At 44.9% G+C, this 12,616-nt stretch overlaps 1 protein-coding gene across 14 annotated transcripts in view; it reads left to right on the forward strand.

Moving 5' to 3' along the window:
- sash1a (SAM and SH3 domain containing 1a) overlaps positions 1-12,616 on the forward strand; it is a 216,139-nt gene that overhangs the window by 187,361 nt on the left and 16,162 nt on the right. For 7 of the 14 annotated variants that reach the window (XM_054761706.1, XM_054761713.1, XM_054761714.1 and 4 more), the window contains 5 exons: positions 283-381; positions 7,321-7,459; positions 8,215-8,621; positions 11,210-11,278; positions 11,352-11,495. In XM_054761706.1, coding sequence (XP_054617681.1) covers positions 283-381; positions 7,321-7,459; positions 8,215-8,621; positions 11,210-11,278; positions 11,352-11,495 — 858 coding nt within the window. Of the gene's footprint in view, positions 1-282; positions 382-7,320; positions 7,460-8,214; positions 9,171-11,209; positions 11,279-11,351; positions 11,496-12,616 lie in introns of all 14 variants that reach the window. The other 7 variants (XM_054761701.1, XM_054761702.1, XM_054761707.1 and 4 more) reach the window with 5 other exon arrangements.

Consider the following 12,616-nt stretch of genomic DNA (forward strand, 5'->3'; position numbering starts at 1 on the left):
CGGAAATGTACTTATTGTGGAACCAGTTAACTGCGATAAACGAGGGACGACTGTATTTACTGTGTATGTAAGATGTTTGCACAATACTGCAAGTATCCCTGGTATTAAACTTTTAATACCTTTCTCTCCTTCAAATCAAAATCACATCCACATTAAGAGCATATGTGGAAACCACGACATCACTTTGAATGCACACTGTAGCTGCCTGAAGAGCGCGGTGAGAGCATGGTGGCCCCGCCCTCTCTTCTCTCTGCCTCTCTAAACTCTTCTTCCTCCACGTAGCTGAAGGAGTATGAGCGCAGCAGACAGTCCGGCAGTACTGACACTGCAGAGTGGACTGACGGATCTGCAGCCAGTCTAAACCAGTCCTCAAACTGCAACGTAAGTACAAACCTTCACCCTGACCACCCCCAGAAACCATCCACACTTTGTCGTCCACTACTTTCAATTTGATGGTAAAGCAAAGGACGGCCGTTGTTATTTGTATGCATGTCATGTTTTCTTGAGCTGTACAAAATCATTCCGCCTCACTCTTGCCTTGTCCTTTTCTTTCTTCTGTCTGTGGCCCTTTTTGCTGTTCTGTCATAGTAATGTCCTGTAATGACCTGTAGGACACTGTACTGTATACGTCTTCTCTCCACCATGTCATTTGGATCATAACACATCTACTTTTATGATATTATGAACACTTGTTGATGACTTTATGTAAGTATTCTATAAGCATCGCTGCCTGTAAAATGCGCACTTTTACGCCTTTTTTTTTTTTAAACACATGTAGCTGTTCCGTATAAATGACCTTAACACAGAGTGGGCAGCAATGTTCCGCCTTCAGAGCCTGAACACAGGCGGGATGACACGTGTGCGCAATGCCAGGAAGGGGGTTGTGATGCTTGTTCTGCAGTCATGAGTTCTGTGTTAAAAAGCAGTGGTGGGAAAATGGCGGCTATACTGTTACGGCTACGTTTGTGATGAGTTCGATCAGGGGTGTCCAGACTCTTTCCAGCAAGGTTCACAAAGTGAATAATGAAAGGATGCAAGGGCCATGACATTTTTCCTCATATTACAAATTGATTCTTGTAAAATTTTTACTTTTTTTCCCCGTTTAATATTTTGACTGCAGCTGTTTTTTCATTTCTGTTTTTTTTTAACTATTTCAACTTTCTTCCTGTACATTTTCTACTTGTAATTATGTCTTTATTGCCATAATATTTTGACTTTAATTTGTGAACTTTTTCCGCAAACCTAGTTTTCCCTACAACATCTTTTTTCTTGACTATTATTATGCTACTAAAATGACATCATTTATCCTCCTAACATTACATTATTCTCATCAAATTATGACCCTTTCTCTTAATATTTGGACTTTATTCTTGTAAAAGTACAGCTGTTTTTTCATTTGTTGTTGTTTTTTGAACTTTCTTCCTGTACATTTTCTATTCGTAATTATGACTTTAGTGCCATAATATTAGACTTTATTTTGGTAACATTATAACTTTTTCCTCAACCTAATTTTCCCTAAACTACAATAATAAAAAAAAAACATCTATTTTTTCATGACTTATTATGCCACTTAAATTATGTCATTTACGACCTTTTCTCTTAAGATTTTGACTTTATTCTTGTAAAATTACTGAGTTTTCCATTTTTGCTGCTTTTGTTTTGGTTTTCTTTTTAGTTTTCTTGGTAAATTATATTTTTTGTGCAATACAAAAACAAATGGCCGCAAATGGCCCCTAGGCCGCACTTTGGATACTACTGAGCGAGCTCGATAGGTTAGAAGACCATGACGCCAGAAGTCCTGTTTCCACCATGCAGTACTTTTTGGTTGACTTCTCAATGATACACTGTTCTCATGTTTAAATGTTGGAAGTAATACTCACCGGTGCGTACTGTACCACCTTGGAGTACCCTCTTTTTGCGGTACCGCACCAAAAGTCAGCACTTCAAGTTCTGTGCAACAAGATCACTAGAAAGGAAAGAACAACAACACACTGGTTAAGTTCGAGAGGATTCAAAGTAGTTTGTGTGACAAAAACTTGTTACATTGTCGCACTGTTATGTCGTCACACTGTTGACGTATCTGATGCAGCAATCACTTCTGCGTCTACACACACCCCACAACATGGATCAGGGTTTACAGTTCCAAACTGTACTTTAGTGAGCTGGACTGTCCTGCTTGGTGAGTCACTGCGAGACCGATCTGGTGGACTTCCAGGCACTACACACCCAAACCCAGAGACAACGTGGTGTTTAGTCATATTAGTAATTGTTTATGCACGTTGGTCTTGGTTTGGGGTTTTTCCTCATTTCTAATGTAGGTCACAGCTGATTTTCATTAGCGTAGCGCAGTATGGTATCATATGGTGAGAAACGTGCAATTTAGTCCTGCGCATCGACCTACTTTTGGAACAGGAAGTTAGTTGATTCCAAATTCCACATAAGTGAAGTTTCTATTTTTTACATCTATTTTTTTTTTTTTGTTGTTGTTGTTGCAGCTTTTGAAAACGGGCTGCGACATCCGAGCCACTTTATGCTACCAAATGCAGGCGGCTACTTTTAGCATCTTGTTATGGAAAGTAAATAGAAAGTAAATTCCTAATGTGGATTATTTCTAGGTCAAATGTGTTTGATAGTGTTGTTGTAATGATGGTCGTTACAGTCAAGTGATTGATTGTGTATTCTTCCACGGAGCACTGCACTGTATCTAGTTCTCAAGTGAGTCTCGTGTTTAGGGACCAAAGTTTTTCATTCATTTGTGGGGCGCACATTCGTAACCACAAAATGCCGTAATGCAGAACGCCATAAGCTGAGGACCACCAGTGTTTTGTGGCGTTTTCTGCTCACCCCTGTCTGTTTACGCTCTCACAGCAGCAAATAGAATATATTCATTTTGCCTTTAAACATAACTGAAGGTAGCTTTGTAAAGAGCATGTTTGGTGCCAGAGATGTTTGATGAGAAGGCCGAGGTTTGACCTGGCGTGGAGGCTCAGGCTTTCAGGTTCATGCAGCCGTGCCTGTATGGACCTTGCGTTGTCCACTGGGAACAGTCGTACACAAACAGAAAATGCAGTTGCACGCTTACAGTAGAATGGTCCGAATTCAGGGTGTCTACCTCATAACTGTAATGCCCATTGAGCCTCCTGTCGTCATCTCACGTCCTTGTGGAAGATTGCTTGATTGGATGTAGGGAGGGGCATAGAAGGATTCTTGTGTCAAAGAACACAACGAAAGCAGGAGACAGAAACTCAAAAAACTGGGAAAGAATAAAGCGGAAGTCTTGCACTTGCCCCCACGTCTTCTCCTGTTTCTTCTGGGTTTATTTTTGACTCTTTCTGGAGCCTCGATGATGTCTTCCTCTTATGAATGGAAGTAGGTCATTCCCAGCAGCCATGCTATAAATGTATAGACATGTAAGCACAGTACATGCCTGTATCTCAACTACTATATCATGACACGCTTGTTAATACTCGGCATTCATGCCGTCTTCCTTTTTGGCCATCCGAGCCCGCATTCCAGGACGGGCCATTAGGGATGTGGGGGCCACGGCGGGGTCACAGGGGGCTCAAACGCTGGGATTGTTCTTTGTGCACAACGCACGCATTTCTCTGCGCAGAGAGCTGCATGTTGGGCACATCCCAACCGTCTCTCATTCCTGGGCTGAATCCAGGCTGGGTCAGCGTGCACACACAGACTCTGATTTTATTTTGGACCACGCATGTTCATGAGTGACAACGCTGTGGGGATTTGCTAGACTAACCGCTGCTAATTTCTGATATGTAACTTTGGATAGGAAGCCTTGAATACACGGGTGAGTACTCAGCAGATGATACGTTTTTTTTTTACTTTTAAAATCAAAAAGCGAAATTTTGTTGCAATGCCTTTGAGGCAGTTGTGCGCTAATGAGCCCTGCTTTCCCACTGCATGAGTCCTTTTTTATCTGGTTGTTTGCGTGGTTGACCTTGGTCTCCTTTAGGGATGTGCTTGATAAATTGATGCTTCAGGATTGTGAATTATATGGCATTGGCTGTTGATTCATCATATCTTGAAGAAATGGAGCTACTAGGCTGCAGCCGGCAGAGGCGCTGTTGATCTCACTCACGCCGGGGTTATGTTGAAGTTTCTTCCCGAGAGGGAGTTATTCCTTGCCTCCCAGCCAAGTGCTTGCTCACGTGGGGTTCAGTTGGTTTTCTTAAATGTGTGATTGGAGATCTGCGCCACGTGTAACGTGCCTTGAGATAACTTCTGTTGTGAAATGGCGCTGTACAAATAAAATCGACTTAACCCTACTTGACTCAACTAGTTTGCGGTCTAAGGAAAGCAACGTGTCAGCTGTTTGGAGTCATCATCTATGAGCATTGTTCTCCTCCACACCAGCATCTAAACAGGAGTTGTAAACATTCGAAAAGAGACTTTCTTTAAAATATTTATACGTATTTTATGAATTAGTCGCTGATTTTCCCCACAAGCAAATTATTTTCTGTCATGTTTATTTTCCATGCCATGTTGGCTAAGCTGACGTCCATCATGGACAACACCTCTCACCCGCTACATGACACTGTGGGTTCCCTTAGCAGCTCCTTCAGCAGCAGACTGTTACACCCACGGTGTAAGAAGGAGAGGTTCCGCAGGTCCTTCATACCGACCGCTGTCAGGCTCTACAACACCTGCACCACCTGAACCATGTTGTAGTCACTATGTATTCTTTACTTGCGTATCTTGCTTGCTGCTGTAACAAGTGAATTTCCCCGCTGTGGGATAAATAAAGTACAAATACAAGCCCCCCCATCCAGTTCGAAGTATTAATGAGAACCTGCAGTATTTACTTATCTGTACAAACCACTGTATGAGCTGCTGGCACCAGCATCGATCAAGCATGAATAAACACACTAGCAGACCTGTCAACCTTGAGTAAATGTAAGTATACCATAGTATATGCAGGCCCCCCGCCTCTCCATTGACTACAAGGAAAGCTGTACTTCATCCTTGTAAATTTCATAAAATAATTGGTCAAATATGCATTACTGCATAAATCTGCATTGCTGACCTAAAACTGCATTAAAAGTGCGCTACAACACGCTTCATTTTGTGAGTATTTTGAGCATTAATCTGCTGCTTTCTGTCTGTCAGCACAGACACTGCCTGTTTAAATTCCTATGCTAAATCTCCATTGAAGCTCTAGCTTCAGCCCATGGAGCTCACAGCAAGAAAGTAAGACCCTGATTGGATAAACCGGCAAAAAAACAACACTTCCAGGGTAGCTAAGCTATAGAGTAGGGCCGTCCTTGAATTTGACTGACAGCAGCCAGATTCGAAGGCAGGCAGTGGTCAGAGCAGACGTGAAGTCTCTCCTTGAGTGAATTATTTCACAGTGGTGTAACTACAGCTATTTTCTGACTTTGTGCATACTACATGGTCAGTAAACTACATAATCCCAGCGTATTGAGATACGTTCGTTCATTTGTTCAGTGAATCATGTCACTGTTGTGGGAGGAGTAGCTTGCTAGTTAGCCCAGCCACGATAGCAGAAGACAGCTTTGCTAGATCATATTAAATGTATGTCACACCCGTTGCTGTCAAGGCATGGCTGACTAAGTCGCTGCACCAGTGATTTGTCTTTGGAGGTGGTGTCTGAGGTGGGGCGCCGCTTTTGTAAACGGCGAATGCCGCAAAGGCGGGACAGGGGTGCGATGTTTTAACACTGGGCACTCGCTTCTCCAATCCTGTTGTGTTGCAAGCAGTGAGCGCTATCGAGTATATGTTTTATAAGTTACTCCAGACGCTGGCACTGAAGTCCTCCGTTGAGTATTTTGGGTCAATATGCCGCTGTGGCTGGTTTCTGTGTAAAAGGCAAAGGTGGCTTAGTGGCAGACCTACTTTACGGCTCACTTTTGCAGGATCCTTAACAACCAAACACAGGACTTACACGCTGTCGTGTGATGACGATGCTCTTGGTCGGGCAAATGGAAAAGTTGAAGACCTCGGAGAGAATTTAATGAGAAGAGTTGTGATTAGAGACTTTTTGGCTTTTTGTGTGTGGTTTGTGAAAGGTTAAATAAAGGTGCCTGCCAGGATACGGGAAGGTACACAAGCTTGGGAGAGTGTCTGTGGGATATTGAGGAATGCTGATGGATGGCGTTTCCAACTTGGCAAAGATTAATAACGTTTTACTAGACAGCTCTCGGAGGCGTTGGAAACTTGGATTGTTGCTTAGGTGATGCGGTGCCATCGAGGATTTAGGAAACATCGCGTGTGTGTGCCACAGTTGTTTACATCATCCCCGCAGTATGTCAGCCGCCATCGGGCCAAGCTTGTGGTCAAACACAAACAAAAAAATAAGCGTATTTTTCATGGGCTCGGACAGTCTTGCTCTGTGTATCATTTTGTGAGATTGCATGCGGGCCTCTTTGTTAAGCCGCGCAGTCAACCACGTCCACTAAATGGGCAGTGTGGGACGGGACATGCAGTGTTGCCATGGAAACCATTGGAAACAAATGAAGCTGTGAGCAACCGCCGTGCCAGTGATGGTGCTGTATGCCAGACAGTAATTATTCCAGAGCTCGGGCCATCATCATCTTCTAGATAACCCGTAGTGGTAACAGCAGTGACGGGCTTGATAAGCAACATATCGGTTTCTCTTTAAGAATTTTGTGGAACGTGTAGAATTGTATTTCTATCAACCTGGTTTTGTTATATTTTGAAGCAAGAGTCTTCATGGCTTGGAAGCAGTTAATTCTGATTCAAGTACAGGGCTGGTCATGATAATAATTATAACAAGAACACTCACATCTTCTGTGTGTCTAGTAGCCTCACTGAGTGACGGACCTGTTAGGTGTGTCTCTTTTCCATCCCACTAGTGCTTGACAAAGCATTTAAATGCCCCAACCATAAACACAATGACAAAACACTTGGATTTTGTCACCCGTAATGAGCTAGAGACCTCCAGACCCCCCATCCGTTGAGAGTAAACGACCTCCGCAGGCAAGTCAGTGCTAAACAGACAAACACTGATTCATGTCAAGTCCATTCATTGCGATTCAGTGCATTGTGTCATGAATTAAGCGAGGTCTTCCTGCAGTGTCTTGCCTCCATTTCTCACCGCACTAACTTTGACTCCATCTTCAACAATGCTCCCATTGATGCCGTGCAAAAAAAAAAGAAAAAAAGTCTCACTTCACAGTTTTATTGCAGATTGCAAATGCCCTCCCATTTCTCTGAGTGTTGCCTTCTTCAGTGTTACGTTCGTCATGCCCGTTTGTGTCGTTTTGAAAAGATTACGGGCACCTACTTGAACATCACCCTCCCTGTCTTTCTATGCTGCAGCAGTCTCGTGAACAGTCTGACGACGAGCAATCGGAAGATTCTGTGAAGTTCAAACGGCTTCACAAGCTGGTCAATTCTACCCGTCGAGTCAGGAAAAAACTCATTAAGGTGGAAGAGGGCAAGAAGCATGGCTCTGAAGGTTTGTAAACTTTTTCTACATACATATTTTCTGTATATCGTCATCCCTGGTTTATCCCGTTAATTGGTTTCAGACCCGACTGCGATAAGCGAATTTCCGCAAAGTAGGATTCAATATTTTTGTAGTTAGAGCATAGAAAACCTGTTTATGACGTTCTACTACCATTATTAGAGCCTCGGAGACATGCAATAACATCCTTATAGTCACCTTTACACTTGTATTACCTAACATAGTAGACCTAATCAAAGAAAATAAGTCATCTTAGACTCACACATTAGCTTTGACAGCGTGCTTCCTGAGGTGGCTAGTGTCTCATCACTGTAATGTTACTGACACCTAGTGACCGGTGTAGAATACTTCCGCTGTTTGTAGTTAAGGAGAGACTCAGAATGCACTTGAATCGCTTTATTAACAAGCAAAGAACACATGCATCGAACATTTACACAGGAGCTGCTGTCAGCCACTTTCTACACTGCTAACCCGCTGCTAGCACTCAGCTAACAGTCAATTCTAGCTAGACGTCACACACATCACTTCCCAGACCCCGCTTAATTTACAGTATGTGCACATTACTGAGGGGGGGGATGTTGGAACCGCAATGTAGAGAGATAAGACTGTACAGGAAATAATGAAATATACGGGGGCCACTTTATCCACTTCATCCAGGCCCACGTATACATGATGCATAACACATGTCTGAAAAGGAGTAGGAAGAAGCAGAGCTTAGTAACCAACCATTGGCTGTTCTGTTTCAGACTTCCTAAATGTGGAGTCAGTCCTCACCTGTGACGACAACTCAGCGTTGTACACAGGGGTCCTGAAGAAGACCTCCTTGCCCCAGGAGGCCTCCCTCAGCCAGGATCAACTCTCTGTGGATGGCGACACAGACAGCCTGACCACCTCCCCTTCCTCCAGCAGCCTGGACACCTGGTCTGGACACCGGCTGGTCAAGACCTTCAATAAGTCTTCCAGTACCCACGGCCTCATCCGCCCCCCAAGGAGAACCACTCAGGGCGGTCTCGGGGGTTCGATCTCCGGCGTAGGAGGTAGCGGCTCCTCCTTCTCGGAGCTGGATGGCTGTGGATTGGACGACGAGGGGAAGTTATCGCGTTCCACGACCGACGGCGAGATGCGGAAGGCCCTGAGCTCCATCTCCCACGGGGTAAGTAACAACGAGGCCCTGTACGCCTTTTACGGACTCACCAAACCTCGCCCCAAAGCCCAGTCCCGCCGCCTCATCTCCCTGGACGATGACCCCCTCCAAGGCAGCCCCAAGTATCACACTGCCACCCGGCACCACGGCAGCTGGACGCACAGGAAACCCGACCCCAACTACTCATACTCCACCAAACACCTCCTGTACCAACGTTCGCGCAACTCCAAGACCCCCGTCTCCCCCTTGTGTGTCACTCCATCATCCCCCGCCCGCAGCGACGTAGCCAAATCTAAAGGTTTCAGCGTGGGAGGGGGCTGGGTGTTCCCCCCTCGCAGGCTGCGGGGTCGAAGCGCAGTCAGCGAGCTGAACATCACCTACGTGGTAGAGCGGAGCCTGTACGGTCACCTCAACTGGGCCCAGCTGGTCCGCCCGGTGACGCTCAGCCGAGCTGAGCGCCGTTGTCTGTTGGAGGAGGACCGCGAGGCGGACAGGAAATGGGCGGCCAGCGTGGACCGCTGCACCAAGCGCGTGCTCTTACGCATCCAACAGAAGTCTGTGAGTTCAGACCGTGAGGTTCTGGTCGGCCGCCTCGTGTGAGAAGGACTCGGTGTACGTCAAAGCTGCAGAATAGCTTTTTGGACAAGATAGCACATCAGCAGGAACAGGAATGGTTCTTCATCCGAAAAGTTCCATCTAGTATCTGGGAGGGAATACAGGGGAACCTCTGAGGTTGAAATCAATCTGTTCTAGTTGTCCTCTAACGTGTTTTCACATTTTTCACAAAGGAACACAAATAGAAATACAGTAGTCTCTTCCAGGGTAGCAACTAAGTAATAATAATAGTAACGCTCTTTTGATGTTCATGAGGGTACAATTCAACTACACTGTGTGGGACAGTATTTTTAGGGGGGTCCGAATCCAAAATTGATATCAGATCTGACAGCCAAAGAAAACAATATCGGATTATATCGGCCTGCATCTAAAATTTCCGATCTTGGCACTAGGATACAAGCAGTCCATTCCAGTCTCCGCGCCAGCACTTCTATCCAGCAGCAGCCCTTCTGTTCTTCATGCAGAACCCACATCATAGCAACAGCAGCGTGTGTTAGCATGTTTAGCAGGGAGTATGAGTGACAGCCATGTGTTTGTGTTTTTTGTTCAAGTCTGATAAGACCTTGCAAGTTGAGTGTAAGACTTGTCGTGCGCAAGTTTCCCATGGTGGCACAGAACCGGGGAAGTTTAATGCGATCGATGTCATTGTGCGTTTGAAGAAGGATTTTCACAACACCACGCCTTCCTGAAACATGTTAGTGTGTAGTGTCTACGCCAATTTTGCAATGTTCAACTTCAGAGGTTCTCCTGTATGTCGTGCACTGACTATCAATGTCTTTTTATCTCCATGCTTTATGGTTCTAGCTTAACAAGCAAGGCTCGTGGTCGGGGCCCACTGAAAGGTTAAACTACTGCAGTACTTTAATGGGTGTTTCATATAGATGTCACATTTCAACACTCATAGAGAAATACTGTAGCCGTACAGTTCTTATTAGAGCACCTTCAGCTCAGTGGTTTTAATGGTTAGGGTAACCTGAGGGTGAAATGTAGCCATGAAAAGTGAGCAGTGGTGGAGTTATCCTGCAGCTTTGATGCTACCTGGATCCTCTGGTGTACCAGTGAGGTCGTCTCATCCAAACAAACCTTTGGAATCCACTTTTTTCTGTTGTGTTTTTTTTTTTTTTTATTTAAGGGGCCCGTGCCTCTTCATTTTTTATTTTTTGGATGGTTTTCCTTCCTTGTAATTATCTTCGAAAGGCTTTATTCTTTTCTGGGTGCATGTCCATTCCATTGAAAACATGGCCATCACATTATTCTTGGACACCGCTTCAAACGTGTTTGTTGCTGCAAGCTCTCCTTGCTGGGAAGCTGCAATGTGGCGCGCAGCTGTGGACTGGTCTCGTGTAGCCACCAATGCTAAATGTATCACTTTTAAGGGCTCTTCATGCTGGGCCTTGCGCCACACAGGGACGCCGCCCTCCATCAACTTTTATCAGATATGTCTGCGTTTGTGAAGCCATAAAAATAGATGAGTTCCCTTTGTCCTCTCATGTCATAGTTCCCCGTTTATGTCTGCCCCTCTTTTTGTCAACGGTAATCTCTTCTCAACAGAAACACTGACCATGTTTCTGCTAATGCTAACATATGGTTGGCTGTGTGTGTGTGTGTCCACAAAAGCCCCGTTCTGCATGTATCCAGGCCCCACCAGCTGGAGGCGCCCTAAACGTACTGTAAATTCAGTCCTTTGCACTTTGTGACTTTGGCCACATGAAGAGATTTTTTCCCCCCCCCCTGAAGACACCAACTTTTTTCACATAAAACAGCTCATTTGCCTCCAGTGTTGGAATTTCAAGAGAAAAAGCACAAAGTGTTCCATCACGTCCTTCCTTGGCTTGCCCACAGCCTGACATCATGTCCCCCTCATGTGAACAAACCACTATCCGTGTCATGCATGAATCACTGTGCGTTGACCCCTCATCGGGTGTGGCTCCGGAACCGCTTTAAGTGTGGCTGATTGTGTTCTGCTTCCACCTCCTTTGCAGAGAACATGCAGCTTTGGTGGCTTCGACCTGTCCAACCGTTCCCTGCATGTGCTCAACACAGAGGCCCATGTAAGTGTCTGGACAGCAGCTAGAAACCTCTTTTTGTTTTTCCTTCAACGTTCTGTACTTCCCCATCCCACAGAATAAAGAGCAGGAGGCCATATACAGAGAGGTGGTCAAGTCCCCCACGACCTCTCGGATCTCACTGGGCAAGAAGGTCAAGTCCGTGAAGGAGACCATGAGGAAGCGCATGTCCAAGAAGTACAGCAGCTCTTTGTCCGAGCAGGTTAGACGCTCACACACGCTCGTCTTTACCTGTGCTGCTTTGGAAAATGCATGCAGTACCACGTGTGTCAAACTCAAGGCCCGGGGGGGCAGGTCATTTTATGTGGCCCTGGAAAGCTTGGGGAAAATGTGCGTCAATAATGCACTTCACTTTTTTCCTTCTAAATGTATTTGATCTTTCATTTTGGCAGAAACATTGTACTGCGTGTAGTTCTTTAATAGTATCTGACCGTGCAGCGAGATATTCCAAGCATTTTTGTTGTCAAAAATAAATAGTTGAATGTCTGCATGTCACCTTGACATTCTCACTTCACTTAACGTTACCCGTCTATTTGTTAGTAAAACATAATCAATTGCATGGGCAATATTCATATTTATATTCATAGATACTGACAGTTACAAGTGGCCCCCTAAGGACAGCCGTAACTGCGATGAGGCCCTCAATGAAAACGTTGACACCCCTGCACAACCGCATAAAGTGGCTCCTCAGGCTGCTGGGCTTGCAAAGAAAGAACCGAATCACCATATTTCCTCCATGGTGTCTGCCTCAGTTCCTGAGAAACTAATTTTTCCACACGCAAACAAAGTCAACTCAATTGCTAACCAAAACAGCAGCACCCATGGAGTCGCTCGGATTCATTAAAGTGTGGAGTCTTATCGGCTGCCTCTGATGTTTTAACTGTGCATTACTGAGCAGCGTTCCCTTAGTCTCTGTGTTCCTTCCATCGTGTTATGAAACCTGGTTTTCCTTGCAGTTGAGCCGATATGAGCAGATAAGGGAATGCATTTTGCCATCGTGCGACTTTTAAATACCGTTCAAGTAATGTGTCAAATGACATTTTAGCATAATTTGGCATTTAAGTGCAAAAATAATTGATGTGAGTAACTTTCATTGTAACATGAGCACGCTTATGCTATGCATTGTTTTCCTTTTTCTTTCGATTCTGAAATGTCACACTTTTAAGTTGCGACCGTCCGCTGTATGTCATTGCAGGTTTTAATCTCCAAAACAGAGGGCCGTTATAAAGAAATCAAATTTCCCTTTCTCCTCAAACATGTCGAGGTTATTGTTCAGTGTTAGGCCACAGGCTCAGTGTGTGAGCGGGTGGGTGGAAGTATTTG

The sequence above is a fragment of the Dunckerocampus dactyliophorus genome, chromosome 19 (assembly GCF_027744805.1).
Source record: "Dunckerocampus dactyliophorus isolate RoL2022-P2 chromosome 19, RoL_Ddac_1.1, whole genome shotgun sequence".
In the NCBI taxonomy this organism is placed as follows: domain Eukaryota; kingdom Metazoa; phylum Chordata; class Actinopteri; order Syngnathiformes; family Syngnathidae; genus Dunckerocampus; species Dunckerocampus dactyliophorus.